Genomic DNA, 16,423 nt, shown 5'->3' on the forward strand with positions numbered 1-16,423 from the left:
TTTCGCATCTAGTCCTAAATGCATGCAATATCTATGAGACGCATCGGAAACTACCTGCTACCAAACTAGCATCATGCGGGCGTAGTTTTTAGCAACGTTGGCGTAGTTTGTAGTGGCTGTCACCTGCAGTAAGTTTTTAAATTTTTTTTTTTTTTATTGCTTCTTCCTCTACGCACGTGACGTCAGCGAATTGTCCCGCATCAAAAGTAGTCCGGGCAAAACGTGATGCTTAGAGCTGGCAAAATGAAACGATTCCTCGAGGTGAATAAAATTACTTGGATCAGTTTTTAGACTCGAGTAACTCGAGTTGCAGCTCTAGTTAAGACTAAGGTGAACACGCGGAGTTTGGCCTTTTGGCAGGGTGGTCGGAGTCTCGCCAGCTCGGGTCGTTGAATCTGCGCCAGCGCGGGTCTGGCGGTTTGGCTGGCGCGGTTCCAGCAATCTGGTTAAAATGTCAGATTCCTTCACAACACTTTCTCAACTTAGTTGCCAGAGTGAAAAAAACAACAACATGTTTTAGCAACGCTAGACAAACTAAACACGATGGAGTTAACTCTCGTAGCGGGTGGGAAACGTTCATGAGTTTTTTTTCTCACTTTTAATTTTGTATAAATGCGAAATCATATTGGAGGTATTGCCCCCTCGACACCCGCCCTCCACAAACATGTTTTACATGTCAGTTGGCCCTTCTCCTCTAAGCAGCGGCGGCCGCTTTCTGTAACCAAAGTATTCCTATACTGGCAATTTTGTTTTCTTCGATGATGGGAGTTTCACTTCCTCCAGCCATCGTGTAACACAGCTGACTCACTGACTCTGAGCAACAACTGTTGGGGGAGGGTTGAGCCATACGGCTGCAAGCGAGAGATTTCTCCATGCATTTTTAGGACATCAAAAAAATAGCTTAGGGACGGTATGACGGAAATTTTTTTTTGCAGTTTTGAAACCTTGACGTTTTCATACCACCTTGAAACCGGTAATCGGCACATGTCTAATCTCGTTGTTTTCTAAAGATTTATTTCAATGACAACTCGGCGACTGCTCGTAAAAGTACTGTCACTCACAAAAGAGACTCAGACAAGCTAGCAACTGAACATACAGCATACAGTATATAGACCAGGGGTGGGCAAACTATTCCACAAAGGGCCGCAGTGGGTGCGGGTTTTTGTTGCAACCCATTAAGAGGACACCTTTTCACTAATCTGCTGTTTTACAAGTGCAATCAGTCGATTGCAGTCAGGTGCTTCTCATTTCTGCTGAAACCTCATTGGTTAAACTCTCTGTGCTGGGTGAGTTGGAACAAAGACCAGGACCCACTGCGGCCCTCGAGGACCGCTTTGCCCACCCGTGATATAGACACACACACACTATGGCTCTCGAGGAATTATATTTTAAGATATGTTTGGTGTTATGGCTCTTTTGGTCAAAAAGGTTCCTGATTACTACTGTATTTTTTTTAATTCTATGGTTGGCTAGCCAAGTGTCATACATTGGAATCCAACAATTTCCCAATTCTTTTCCAGTTTTCAAACAGTGGCGCCTCCAGAAATTTTTCGTAGGGGTGGCCAGATTGGGCCACTTAAAATCTTGGGGTGGCACACCAAAACTAATAGCCATAATTTCAGGTTTTCATGATATTATTGCAGTAAAAAGATCAGGGGAAAACTATCAGAAAGACTTAAGGACACGGCTACTGACATACTTTGGTTTATTGTGTAATATTTGATGTTACTAATGATTTAATGTGCATAGTCCATAACTGTCCAGTCAACATTTTGAGTTCCACAACAATTCTGTTTTATTGTGTTATGCATATATTAGGCATAAGGTGTACATTTAACTAGGGCTGTCAAACGATTAAAATTTTTTAATCAAGTTTAAAAATGAATTCATGGTAATTAATCGCAATTCAAACCATCTCTAAAATATGCCATATTTTTCTGTAAATGAATGTTGGAATGGAAAGATAAGACAAGACGGATATATACATTCAACATACTGTACATAAGTACTGTATTTGTTTATTGTTTACAATAAATCCACAAAATGGCATTAAGATTATTAACATTCTTTCTGTGAAAGGGATCCACGGATAGAAAGACTTCTTAAAGGATAAATGTGAGTTTGTATATTGTGACTAAATATTTCCATCTAGTGTATTTGTTGAGCTTTCAGCAAATGATACTGTAGCGACTTAACTGTTCTGCCCAAATGCATGATGGGAAGTGGTGCAACCGTGACTGTGTGTGGTGGCTGCAAATGCTATATCTTCTCTGCGTTGGGTACACTACAGGGTGTTAAGAAAAAGATCAACTTCTGTCACGTCGCTTCCCACAATATTTACAGTTGCTTTGGGAGAGATGACAAAGCTTTTGCCAATTAAAAGCACGGCCCCAATGAATGCTTGTATCTACTCCACTCACTTGACACTGCCTCTTATCTCTGTATATAAGCAAAACGGCGCCATTGTAGGCTGTTGAAGGCAATGCCTGAATGAGTCGTGCCGCGAATGCGTTAATTGCGATAAATATTTTCATGTGATAAATTAATTACCGCCCGTTTACATGATGAATTTGACAGCCCTACATTTCACAAAACAAAATAGATGCATTCATTTGGGATGAAATGCATAACTGATGCTACAACCATCTAACGATATACTAGCAAGTGGGGTGGCCAGCCAATTTTTAGGGGTAGCCGTGGCCACCCCCTGGTAGCGCCACTGTTTTCAAAAGTCCTAAAGTTTTTTTGTGTTTGTCATCTATTGGAATTTTCGAGTTTTGAAAAGTTCAAATATCTCAATGTTTTGGATCTCAAAATCCCCCCAATTTCCTTGAATTCAATTTTCATTGGAATTTGACTCTACTCTTTACTTGGCGAACTCTTGAATAATGATTGGCCGCCAGTCCAAAAAAGCTCTACTCGCCGGTCCGGCCAACAGAACGGTTGATAGTTTGTGCACTGCTGTCAATTGCAGTCAATGAGTTCAAGAAATATCTGAAAGGTTGTTTGCAAAACTTGTGAAAAGCGAAAACTCTGAACGAACGCTTATTTGTTTTAATGCAAAAATCTTAACTAGGAAAAATAAACCCTTCTTAGTGTCGGTGTCACCTTGCAACCTGGTAGCTTAGCAACGGCGCCGCTGACAATCATGTCAGCCGATCAATGAATAATTGACAAACATTACACTTGAGAAGGTTTGGAATCAGGACGCAAGCCCCGCCCACGACCAGAAGGTCCTCACGTCTGGCTAGAGAAGGACAGACCAATTCTGTCAGCGGACATCCGTCTTTGTTGTTTGAAGCTCATCCGTCATGTTGCCGGGAAGTTCCTCGCCCGGCCCGGCGTCCCCGGTCTCGGACCGGGCGCACCGCGACCTGGCGCGGGCCGAGACGGAGCTCCGCCGCCTGCTGGAACGCCAGGCCGCCGAGGCCGACGCGGCCCGGCGGGGTTTGGAGCGCGCCGTCCTCGGAGTTCGTCGGGAAGAGCGCCGCCTGGTGGAGCGCGTGGAGCAGGACCACCGTGACGCGCAGCTGCGTCTGGAGCGGCTGGGCGAGGAGAACGCGACGGCCGCCCGAATCGGCCGCGAAGCGCTGGAACGACGGCTGGAGGAGCTGATCCTGCTTCGAAGGAAGACCCGGGAAGCCGACGGAAGCGTCGCCGAAGGGACGGCGTTGTCGGAAGGGGTGGCGGAGTTCCTCCGACCGTGGCGAGTCTCGTTTTGCCTGAAGAGGGTGAGCTTCAAACCCAGCGCCCAACCCGACGCCGTCGCTTTTGGTGACGTCCGAGTGCAGGCGCAGAGTCTGTCTTTGCATACAGGAGGTTGCGGTCCGAACGGGCAGATGTGCGCGCTCCATTCTCTGGAAATTCCATCCACGGAAACGGAGCACCGCGATGGGTTTTCTAGCCCGGATCCCGAATCAGAAGCCGACTCGATCGCTTCCGTTCGGAAGAACAAAAAATTCACGTCGCAATCTGTCTTGCGGCAGAGGACGCAATCCGTATCATGTCCGGAGAACATCCCGATCATTTCTGTTCAAGACGGCAAAAAAGATGAGGGTAGGAACGTATCCTCGTCGTCCTCAATTGCGTGGAGTCGAGAGATCCGCGACAGACTTCGAAGCCGGTCCCGGGACGAACGTTGTTTCCGCGACTCACGGGCAGACAGCCCGGACTCGGACCGCACGTTTGTCGTGAGCTCTTCTCGGGAGGACGCGGGCGTTCGCGAGACGGGGGCGGATTCGCCTCGCGCATCGAGCTCCCCAGTAAACGGCGGGAATTCGGAAACGTCGGACAATCGCAGAATCTTTGTGAGTTCGCCCCTTCCCGGCTCGGATCTCTTGGTTTTCCACAGAGGGAGGCCGACGTCGCATCCGGATCAGAGTTTCTCGTCCAGATCTCTGTCCGTTTCGGACTTCTCGAGGCTTCGGGAGGAAGAGGAGGCCCGTCTAATCCGGCGCTTCGGGAAGCGGGGCTCGGGTCGGGCTGACTTCACCCTGCCCGCTGGTCTGCATTGCACACCGCGGGGGCAAATCTTCATCGTGGACCGCGGGAACGCTCGCGTTCAGGTATACGGACCGAATCAAAGAATGCGGCGAAGGACCGCTCTTACACTCCTGGCCAAAAGTATTGGCACCCCTGAAATTCTGTCAGATAATGCTGAATTTCTCCCAGAAAATGATTGCAATTACAAATGCTTAGGTATTATTAATATTTTCATTTATGTTGCTTGCAATGAAAAAACACAAAAGAGAATGGAAAATAAATGAAATCATTATCATTTTACGCAAAACTCCAAAAATGGGCCGGACAAAAGCATTGGCGCCCTCAACCTAATACTTCGTAGTACAACCTTTAGACAAAATAACTGCGAAAAACCGCTTAGGATATCCATCAATGAGATTCTTACAATGCTCTGCTTGAATTTTAGACCATTCTTCTTTGGTCAACTGCTCCAGGTCTCTGAGATTTGAAGGGTGGCATTTTTAGATCTCTCCACAGGTGTTCTATGGGATTCAGGTCTGGCCACTTTAGAAGTCTCCAGTGCTTTCTCTCAAACCATTTTCTAGTGCTTTTGGGTCATTGTCGTGCTGGAAGACCCATGACCTCTGAGGGAGACCCAGCTTTCTCACACTGGGCCCTACATTATGCTGCAAAATTTGTTGCTAGTCTTCAGACTTCATAATGCCATGCACACTGTCAAGCAGTCCAGTGCCAGAGGCAGCGAAGCAACCCCAAAACATCACCGCCATGTTTGACTGGGGACTGTGTTTTTTTCTTTGAAGGCCTTGTTTTTTTCCTTGTAAACTTTATGTTGATGCCTTCACCAAAAAGCTCTACTTTTGTCTCATCTGACCTGTGAACATTTTTCCAAAATGTTTTTGGCTTTCTCAGGTAAGTTTTGGCAAACTCCAGCCTGGCTTTCTTATGTCTCTGGGTCAGAAGTGGCGTCTTCCTGGGTAGAGTCCCTTGTCATTCAGATACCGACGGATAACAAGCACTGTTGTACCCTCGGACTGCGGGACAGCTTGAAGTTATTTGGATGTTCGTCGAGGTTCTTTATCCACCATCCGCACAATCTTTTGTTGAAATCTCTCGTCCATTTTTCTTTTCCGTCCACTTCTGGGCAGGTTGGCCACAGTGCCGTGGGCTTTACACTTATTGATGACACTGCGCACGGTAGACACAGGAACATTCAGGTCTTTGGAGATGGACTTGAGATTACCCATCCTTCCTCACAATTTTGCTTCTCAAGTCCTCAGACAGTTGGTTGGTTTTCTTTCTATTCTACGTGCTCAATGATTAGAGAAGCATCACATTATTTTTCAAAGGGTGCCAATACTTTAGTCCAGCCCCCTTTTGGAGTTTTGTGTAAAATGGTAATGATTGAATTTTTTTTTTCATTCTTTTGTGTTTTTTCATTGTAAGAAAAATAAATGAAGATATGAATCCCAAAGCATTTGTAATTTTAATCATTTTCTGGGAGAAATTAAGCAATATCTGACAGAATTGCAGGCAGGGGTGCAAAATTTTTTGGCCCACACTGTATACGCAATGTTTTCTTGCCACCAAAATTCACACTTCCCACAAAAAAATCCATGGATCGGAGAAATTGTAAGAGATCTGGCAGGGTTTCACTGATGCTAGTCTCTGTACTAAAACGGCGTTATTGGTATCTGGGAAGGAAGGAAGGATGTGGCGATATCTAGTTCCCGATTGCTAGTCAGCTAACCAAGATGATGATAGGCATCCAATTGTGTTGTATCTGATCATCCTTTTATGAATTTATCACCCATAGACATCCAATCCATTTCAAGCGGGATGGTGGCAACGGTTGAAATTTTTGCTCTCAACGCTCCCACTTCAAATGGTTTAGACATGTAGCGTCATTAATGGCAGAAAATGAGTCAAGCAGTGTCTGACCAAGCCACGATAGAATTACTTTACATTGAAGCGAGTATGCAGAAATATGTAACTAACGATGAACTCTGCGACCAGGTTACAGACCCTCGAGGCAACATTCTTCAGCAAGTCAGTTCCCCGAATACAGAGGATTGGTCCAGGCGTCTCACGAACTTCTGGGATGTGGCGGTCAACTCAAAAGGCCTTCTGGCACTAAGCTGCGTGGCAGAGCGCGCCCTGCTGGTCTTCAACCGCCACGGTCGACTCCTGCGCACCTTCGGGGGGTCCGGCGACGGACTGGAAGCTCCCCGGGGCGTGACGGTAACTCGCCAGGACGAGTTCTTAGTGGCGGATGTCCGCAGGGGGACCCTGGTGCTTCTCGAGCCGCCCCGGGAGACCGGGTCCCGTTCGGGTCGAACCGTGGCGACGGGATTCCGCCGCCCTTACTTGGTGGCGGCCTGCGTCGGCTCGGGGACGGTGGCCGTGTCGGAAGGCGGTCGCACGCCCCTCGTCAGAGTCCTGGGACCGGACTGGAACACTCTACGGATTGTGGGGGCGTGCTCGGCCGCGGGGCCCGTCCTGGTCAGGCCCCGGGGCGTCTGCATCGACGCCGACGGAGACGTGCTGGTCGCCGACTGGGGGGACGCCCACCGCGTGCTCGTGTTTCCGGCGCGAGGAGAGGGCCGGGCCTTGGTGCCGGGGGGTTTGAACGGTCCGAGAGGGATCGGGGTCTTACCGGGGGGCCACCTAGTGGTGGCTGACAGTATGAACCACTGCGTCAAGATCTACCAGTACAAGTGTGAACATGCTTAATCTTTTATATGGCCCTCATTCAGCTCATTGGCTGTTGTTGACCTTCCCTTTATTTCCACGTGTAGTTTTTCAATATTTCAAATTGTTTATATTGAAATATATACTAGTGTATATATATTTTTTGACGTCAACTGTGCTGCTTGTGTCAACCTTGAGCAGGAATATTTGTATTATTGACTGTGACCACTAGGCAGTGCTGCTGTGTTGACGAACTGATGGTGCATATATGAGCGGAACTTTATAAATAAAGACTACTTCACTTTCAATTTGTTTTGGGGCATGTCAGGTCATTTCCTGTTAATTTTTGGGGTCACTCTGTTGATTGGGGGGGGGGGGGGCAATTCGGGATTACTTTTTGTTGTATTTTTTTGAGGGGTCATGGGTTTATACTGGGGCATTTCCCTGTCACTTCGTGTTGATATCGGGAATAAACTAGAACTTTTCCAATTGTCTGCCCACAAAAAACACGCTTGGGAAAACAAAACGATTTTCAGTCATGAAATATTCACGTCGAGCCATACCGAATAGCTAACCAAACACTTTCGGACGGAGCAGCTAGTCAGCTAACTGTTCTCGAGCGACTCCGCGCCCTCGTTCTCGCGCTCTATCGCGAGGTTCGGCGCCAGCTGATCGTTCCCTCGTCCGCTCTGCTAGCCAGTCAAATAAAGCAGGCCGGGCTAACCGCCAGCCGGGCGGACGGACGGACGGACGGACGGACGGGCCTCCAACTCTTCGTCCGGAAAACCCAAAGAAGAACGTGTCGACGGCTTGCACCGAGCTTCTCTCGCCAATTTCAACAATGAAAGCGAAAACTAGCGTCGCGGCTAGCTAACGTTAGCATCAAGCGATAAACCCATGGCGCCGCTAGGCTTGAATTTCAATGTTGTTGTTTATTAGACGCCGCGCTTCTCCGTCACCATGTCTTTCTCCGGCAACCTGCTTTGGGATGTCAATAAACGTCTCATTGGATACAGCGAACCCAGCACCATCAGGACCAACTACTTGGGTAAGGAGAACCTAGCAACGTCGCCCTTTTCAACGTCTGGTTGTGTAGTCCAACTTGGGTTATTGACGTGTCCAGTTTAAATTCCATGACAAACTGGGAATGGAGTGATTTATTTGCGTTATTGTGAATTGGGTAAGTGAGAATGTGTTGAAAAGGTACGGCAGGTGCGTGCGACTGCTGTATTTAGCTTCTTGAAGCTCTCATTGTGTTCAGTTACACAGCAAGTTTATATTTAGCCTGGAAGAGGAGAAGTGGGACAAGCATTGCCTTGCAACAGGCTTCTTTCCCCTCACGTAAACATGCCAATTTCAAATGAGAGGAAAGTGGACTATCATCGACTGGTCCGGCCCCCAGAAAAGCAACATTTTAAAAAATGTATAGCTAATTTTTTCTTAATGATTTGTCTGCTTCCCAAATGTCATGCAAAACTTTTTATTTTTATCTCATTTTTCTTTGCCACCTCAGGTAGAAGAGAGTTTGTCCAGAGACTGAAACTGGAAGCGACGCTGAACATCCACGACGGCTGCGTGAGTAGCTCTCGGTTCCCGGAGAAACCCGAACCGATGTGGGAACGTGTCACGCGTTTCCACTGAACCCGCTGCCACGGCAATCCAAGTGAGCGCTGTTTACTCTTTGGCTCCCCTCAGGTCAACACAATCTCATGGAACGAGACGGGAGAGTACATCCTGTCGGGTTCGGACGATACCTTCCTGGCCATCACCAACCCGTACAACAAAAAGGTCTTTAGAAAATTAAATGTCCACTTGTTGTATGCTTGTCTGACACTCTAGGTGTCACTGATATGTATACAGGGTGTGCCAGAAAACGTATTTTTTCATAGTAACTTAAACCTTAAAACATGCGATTTAAAGGGACTATACGGAATTTTTTAGTCTTAATATAAAATACTTTTCTACTCTACCGATGCCATGATGAGCACACAAAGCCCTGAGACTGCTCCAAAAAGTCCTTTTCTTCCCTTCAATAGTGAGTGTTTGGGTCAAAGACACACCTGTGCGTGTACCTGCGGCAGCATCGCTGTTTCACCAAGCCTCTGCCTAGTCTCCGCTTGGCAAAAACACATTTCTAACACGCTTAGGACTTGATACTAACTATAAACAATCCTGTTTGCTGTTTTTGCGTTTCTGGTGCAGATTTAATGGGCGACGAGCATGTGCGCCGTGCACGGGCTTAATACAGGCCGCAGTTACGCTTTAGATAAGAGGTGGCAGTCGGCAGTAAAAAAAAAGTGACATGTAGCACCTTTAAATGGCGTGGTCCTGTACAATTGCATTTGTTGGAATTTGACCTGTTAGACAGACTGCTGGAATCACACCAGCCAAATTGCTGGAACCGCGCTTGCGCAATTCCAACGGCACGGGCCGACACAACCCCAACAACCCGGCCAAAAGGCCAAACTAAAGGCTTCGAAAATCAAGTTGACAATTTATTCCAAGTTGACAGCAAGGCAAAAGTGGCAAACTGACCCAGATGAAAAGGAAGGCTGGATCCAGGGTCTCCAAATCAACAGGTCAACAAACGAGTCTCGCGAAAATGACAGCAATTAGTTAAACATTCAGTCTTTTACAGCCTCTTGGGAGGCGGGCCGTGGTCCGAAAGAAGGGTGTGTTTGGGGGTGGAGTTTTATAGGGTTATTGTTTGTTCCGGATATGGCAGGAGAGTTCGGCCGTTACTGTTGTCAGTGCAATGAGAGTTGAAAATTTTGCCAGCCTCAACGCCACGTGAGTGCTGAGTGTCCAACGGGTTCTTCTGTTATCAGATGTTCCTTGTGGGAGGAGAGAATGCCCTTTCATTGTTCTGGACTGTCCATTGTTGGTTACCAGAAGAGCTGATGATGAGATTCGGTGGCCCAGACATGGGCTCATAGATGTTTTGGCCATCCCCTGCTTGTCTCGCTCTGTCAGTGTCAGTCTCACTCCGTCAGCTGCATGACGCGCACATTGGGCTTCCGTAGTCCAGAGGCGTCCTGTAGTTGTTATCTGCCCGTTGTCTTGGTACTGCAAATTCCAATCAACCTAAGTTCACCGACTCATACTTCAAATATATTCTACTTGTTTTCTTAAACTATGATTTTGATGCTATTGACTTTGTATTGGGTGTGATAGAATGATACAAACAGTAAATACGAGAAAAAATTCTAATTCCTTCACATTCTTGAGATTTGCTGTGGAAAAAACCTGGAGTTTTTGAAGTGCGTATCGGCAGCACTGCGAGACGGTGACCTTGAACGAGTAAACGCTCTGCAATTTTAGTTGAATTTGGGATGAAATTGACAGTATCCCAGCTGTCATGTTGCAGCGGTTAATGAGGAATCTCAAGCGCAGAATGCATTCGTACAGGAGAACGTCATTTTATAGAAATGTTTTGTACATACAGGCTTTCCCTTAGGATTTTTTGAAGCTGTGGCGGCGGGCTGCATCGGAGTCGGACAGACTCACCATGTTGTGGCATGGCGAAATTGTGTCTTATCATGACAAATTTTTTCTATGAAAAACCATAACAAAGATCGGTTTGAAATATTTAATTAGCCAGACTAATGTCGTAGCTCTCATCTATGGTACACGCATGTAAATAGCGTAGCTGATTACAGCTACATTACCCTACGTAATTATATGACTTTTTTTTTTTCTTGTAGCAATGGTACTACTTGCATGTCATAGTCCTTCTTTTTCCTTTTATTTGGCCCTAATGATCTCGACGACAAGCAAAAAGTGTTGAAATCCATCTCCACCTTTAAGACGATGCTAAAAAGCATTCTGATCAGTAAATAGAAAAATTCCAACATATCTAGGTTATAAATTCTCCTCTTCTAGGGAAGTATTTCTCTTTTGTGTGTGTGTGTGTGTGTGTATTTAGTGTTCAATGTTATTTTTTTGTCACTATGTTATTCTATGAGGACGTGACAATTCACCCTTTCTGCTCTTCTTATAATTTTTCTTATGATTGTCTTAATATATGCAGGCTCCTGGCTGTAAGCTTTGAGTAGCTTCTTAAGGAGACCTGACTCACATGATCCTAGCTCAGCATTATGAGATGATGTACACTTTGTGAATATGAATGTTTGTGTAAATAAATTGAAGTTAATACGTACTACATTACCACAACAATAATAGTCCTTATGTTAACGGACCCATTTCAAGGAGTAAGGGAAAAATTCTAATAGCCGTGTAAAGAGTTTTAGTAGTTTCGGTGAGCAGGTGAATAGTTTTTTTGTTGTTCGTGAACTACATTTTCACATCAACGCACGTTGAGGTACCATTTAGCTTAGCAAGGAGAGGTATGAGAGTCATTTTTCGAGTGTCCCAGAGCTCGCAAAACCTGAAAAATGCATTTATCAAGGTTTCGTCAGCCGTGATTGCATATATCTGTCCGCCAAAACAGCCTGATATCACAGATATAAGTACGCCTGCCCCTCTGCTATTGGATGCGTTGTTGATGTTAGCGCGGCGGCGTGCTGAAATAGAGCAAGGCTCTATTTTGGGCCCCGCATCTCGGCGCAAATTCATTCAAACTTGCAGTTCCGTCCAAGACGGCCGTCCACCGCTCACTTCTACCGAAAGTTCGGTCAGAAATACTGTAATGCCCCGGATGGGGTGGGAGAAGGAGAGGAGTCTGTATTGGCTTACCCGCTTTATTGTGGGAGGAGTAATGAAGAAAAACAATAACAAAATAACAGTGGGCTGCCGCGACACGCGTCCTCTATCTCTCGCTATCTCGCCCATTCGTCCTACTCGCTTCTCTCTACGTCAGAGCGCTCCAGTCCAATCGTCTCTTAACGGGGCCTCGCGTAGTTACGGACGTTACAATACACAATGACTAGGTTGCCGCTGAACACTTCACACTAGGCTGCCGCTAGTTTAAAACAGCCTTAAAAAAATAACATCTCATTTGCAAGGCGTGGCAGCTTTTGGCGGTGCGCCACAGTCGGTTATGTGTAGGGGAAACCCTGACATAGTATTTTTGAAGTATCAATGACAAGGAGTAAAATATTTTTCTTCCACTTCTCGGTTTTATTTGATTGTTTAAAAGTTCCTGTTTTTCTGGGTCGCATCGTATATACAGTACAGTATCAGAGGTGGGACTTCGAAGTGTAAATTACAGTTAATTTATCTAAATATAAATATTCAAGCAGTAAAAAAAAAAAAAAAAAAAAGCTGATTTTCACAGTGTTAACCTTTACTGCAGTAAACGCTGATTTTTTGGAATTTTAAAATTTTGGCCTCGTCTTCCCCAGGTGAAAAAGTCAATCCGCTCGGGCCACCGGGCCAACATCTTCAGCGCCAAGTTCATGCCCCACACCAACGACCAGGAGATCATCTCCTGCTCCGGCGACGGAATCCTCTACTACACGCACACGGAAAAGAGTGCCGATTTCAACAGGCAGTGTCAGTTCACCTGCCATTACGGCACCGCCTACGAGGTGAGGTAGAGCCGACCGCCGCCGGCCGTCTCCTCGTCCTGACTCTGCTCCGTCGACAGATTATGACGGTACCCAACGACCCGTACACCTTTTTGTCGTGCGGCGAGGACGGCACCGTGCGATGGTTCGACCTCCGCGTGAAAACCAGCTGCACCAAAGAGGACTGCAAAGACGTAAGTTTTAGGGTTTTCCCAATATCGAGTGTCCGCCTTCGAGTAACTCTGCGAACGTTCGGCGGACAGGACATCCTGATCAATTGCCGGAGAGCGGCGACGTCCATCTCCATCTCGCCGCTGATGCCCTACTACCTGGCGGTGGGCTGCTCCGACAGCTCCGTGCGCATCTACGACAGACGCATGCTCGGCACCAGGGCCACCGGTAACTTACAAAGCCGCCCGCTGTATTGAACCGCCGTTGACGGTGATACACGTCCGGTCCATTTTGACTGGTCATTCGCTGTCAACGGCAGTCAAAAGGTCATCATTCAACCTCCTAGTTAAAGTGCCTGTGACAGCATAAAATAATTACATTATGTGAATTAGTCATGTTTTGAGACGATATGACTATATACAACAATTTGGCTAAGCGCAGATGACGAGAAATGAGTCTTTTAATCTGCCGTTTAGCCCCGCCTGACATTATAGCACTCTAGCGTCCCCATCTGGGGGATGATGTCGGCCGGGTCACGATTTCATCTGATTTAGAATTCGGCCCATTGAGGGGGAATTATTCAGAACGAGGAAAATGTGACAGAGAGAGCAGCTGTTTCAATCTCTCTACTCCAATATTTTTACAGGATATTCTTTTTATCAAAGTATTTTTCCCCAATTGCTAAATAAATGACAAATAACAGTCTTGTGCTGAATGGAATATTAAAAATGCATTTCTTCATTACGACAGGGCAAAATTACTGCATAGTGGTCAAAACTGCAGACTTCTTCCTCTCCCGAACGGTATTTTATGCCACCGGAGTTAGTCCGGCTTTTGTCATTTCCCTGCTTCGGAGAGCGTAAACAAACCAGGAGGCGTGACAGCTAGCCGCCATGCTAACCCAAACAGAGCGGCGTTTCCAAGTCGTATTCTCACCTTTCGAAGTGAATAATCACACAAAACTACCCCGGGTCACGTCACACGGCGGCGAGCACGTTACAGCTTGTTGTTCCCTTGCTGAGGGCAGCAGAGCCCGTTCGCCGGGGAAACAGCTGGAGAATGATCGCCGGACAAACCGGCCGACGTCGGAGGAGCGCGAAGCTGCCCGAGCCCGACCCGAGGATAGTGGTCTATTGCTGGTGTTCTGCCAAATTTTGACCCTGATAATATTTTGCTCCCAAAGCTGTTGTGGCTTTGAAAAAGCCCTCTTTTACATTGTTGGACTCTCAATGTTATTCACAGGTGCTAAATAAACAAGTAACATTGTAAGCATACTAGGCCTGAACGATATTGGAAAAAACTATTGTTGCGATTTTTTTTAGGTGTGCAATATATTGCGATATTATATTGCGATAGTAAAAAAAAAAAAAAATTTTTTTTAAAGAAATATTCACTAGATGACTTGAATAGCTGTTTGGAAATACTTTGCATGACACACCGTGACCACAGTGTATTCATATAATACCGTTTCATTTGTGAATGATTAAGATTGCTGTATTATTATGAAGGGATCCCATGTCATGTCTGCACAAAATAGATAATTTCTTGAACACAATATTTGACACTTCAACAGCAGCAAATACATCAAATGACAAATAAAAGAGCAGGTGCATTCGTCCCCTGAGTTTTTGACAAAATATAACAATAAATAACAACTTCGGTAAAATAACAACAAAGTTGTAAACATATTTGAACAAAAATATTAAATATGACAAATAAGAGTTGTTCACAAACTATAACAATAAATAAGAACCTCAGTAAAACAATAAAGTTGTCAACATATTTGAACTTAAATATTAAATCTGTCAAATAAAAGTGCAAGTGCATTAGTCCCCTGAGTTGTTTACACAAAATATAACAATATAGAACTGCAAAACTGCAACAAAGTTGTAAAAATATTTAAAAAATATTAAGTATCAAAACTTTATGTGCAGCTGTACTAAAGTTATTTGAAAAATACGATTTACAGTTAATTTAAATATAAAAGAAACAGAAACTCAATTGAACTTGTAAATAATTGAACTGAATAACAGCAAATAACTGATGAATAACAGAACCATTTTAACTCCCAAATTTATGTATTTGTCTGCATATCGTCCACCTTCCTTGCTCAGCAATTCTCAACTGGGTCTCAGGTTTTTGGCCAAGACTACTAGTTTATCCACCATTGCAGGCTTGAGACAACAACGTTGGCACGTAACAATGTTCCCACCTGTACTAAAAAGCCTCTGATGGGAAGCTCGTAGCAGGAATGCATAGATACCTGCGTTTTAAATGGTCCCACATGTTCGACGGATTACTTCTTGTTGAGGCAACCATGGCGAGGCACTGTCAACAGGGCTGTTTTTTGTTCCTTATATTCTTGTCGATAGCCAAAATACTTCCAAAACTCCTTTTGGAGACAGTCTTCCCTATTCAACGTGCTGCTTGATTGCTTGCTTTCACTTTGAAAACGGCCCCTCCTCCCTCCGCTCTGCTGTTCGGCCCCTCCTTCCTCCACTCCGCTCTAGCAGGGGAGGGGGAGGAGCCGATGACTGCGAGCTGGAGAGAATGAGAGACTGTTCACTCTCCTTCTCGCTCCTTGCTCAAAACAAACGTTTGTGGATTTAAAAAAATGAAATGAAAAAACTATCGCACGTCCTTGCGATGGGACTATTGCGCATGCGCACATCGCGATGGCGATGTTTAAACGATATATCGTTCAGGCCTAAAGCATACATGTTCAACACGAATATGGCGTAAATTAATGCTTAACGACACGGCGAAGACATAAACAGCGAGAGAGTGGCGTGCAGTCATTGTGTGCAGCTAACATGGCAGGATGTGTCTGAGGAGAACTTTTCTACATGTCCGTCCATGATCAAACGTAAGTAAAAATTCCTTTTGTTTTAAAGAAAGTTTGTAGAGTTTACTTTGTAATTGCTGTATTTGCGGCCATTTTCAAGGCAAAGTCGCAATTTCTGATGGTTTGCAAAATTCGTCAGAACACCAGACACACGAAGAGGGCAATAAGCAGACTATAGCGCTCACCCGGCGGGCAAGCAAAGAGGACCGAGGGGGGTGCGCGACAAGCCGCCGGTCGTCGGCCGAGTGGCATTCTCGGTGGACAAGGAGCGTTGTCAGCCAACAAATTCAAGCCTCCTCCGTATTTAAACGTGTGGCATGATTCCAGTATTTGACATAATACAAAACACGATGTTTACTCACTTCCTCGTAGGTCCAATGATCCCACAGTTGTCAGACTTCTTTTGGCCAATCTCAGGGTGAACGGGAACTTCTTGAAACCAAAAAAGGCTCACGCCTCTCCCCGGTGCAGCAACAAAAGCCTGCAGCACATTGGACTGGCGTGATGCGAAAAATAAACAATCAGCTGAATCCGCAGTCCGTCTGCATGCTATAAAGCAATTCTGCATTGTGAGATGCTGAACCGGGTGAGGTCACATTCGCATTTGTCGTCAACCCGAGACTGGAGCCGGATGTCAGATGAAAAAAAAAAAAAAAAAGAATAAATAAAATGATCGCTTCTACACACATCCAAGCCGTTCATTTCATTCAGGAGCATAAATTACCGCGTGGAATATGAAATGAACATGCTTTTTGCTGTCATAGGCACT

The 16,423-nt window shown here is 45.6% G+C and overlaps 2 protein-coding genes across 5 annotated transcripts in view; both read left to right on the plus strand.

The window, feature by feature from the left end:
* Positions 1 to 3,311: 3,311 nt before the first annotated feature.
* LOC130926616 (uncharacterized) lies at positions 3,312 to 7,212 on the plus strand. Its single transcript, XM_057851620.1, has 2 exons — positions 3,312 to 4,565; positions 6,496 to 7,212. The coding sequence occupies exons 1-2, from the start codon at positions 3,312 to 3,314 to the stop codon at positions 7,210 to 7,212; spliced, it is 1,971 nt and encodes a 656-aa protein (XP_057707603.1).
* Positions 7,213 to 7,702: 490 nt separating this feature from the next.
* Positions 7,703 to 16,423, plus strand: part of dcaf6 (ddb1 and cul4 associated factor 6) — a 35,758-nt gene continuing 27,037 nt past the window's right edge. The window contains exons 1-7 of one of the 4 annotated variants that reach the window (XM_057851838.1): positions 7,703 to 8,045; positions 8,110 to 8,218; positions 8,684 to 8,745; positions 8,866 to 8,958; positions 12,474 to 12,659; positions 12,719 to 12,832; positions 12,902 to 13,037. In XM_057851838.1, the coding sequence (XP_057707821.1) occupies positions 8,131 to 8,218; positions 8,684 to 8,745; positions 8,866 to 8,958; positions 12,474 to 12,659; positions 12,719 to 12,832; positions 12,902 to 13,037 (679 nt within the window). In that variant the 5' untranslated portion in view covers positions 7,703 to 8,045; positions 8,110 to 8,130. Of the gene's footprint in view, positions 8,219 to 8,307; positions 8,594 to 8,683; positions 8,746 to 8,865; positions 8,959 to 12,473; positions 12,660 to 12,718; positions 12,833 to 12,901; positions 13,038 to 16,423 lie in introns of those variants that run through there. The other 3 variants (XM_057851841.1, XM_057851842.1, XM_057851840.1) reach the window with 3 other exon arrangements.

The sequence above is a fragment of the Corythoichthys intestinalis genome, chromosome 12 (assembly GCF_030265065.1).
Source record: "Corythoichthys intestinalis isolate RoL2023-P3 chromosome 12, ASM3026506v1, whole genome shotgun sequence".
NCBI classification, from domain to species: domain Eukaryota; kingdom Metazoa; phylum Chordata; class Actinopteri; order Syngnathiformes; family Syngnathidae; genus Corythoichthys; species Corythoichthys intestinalis.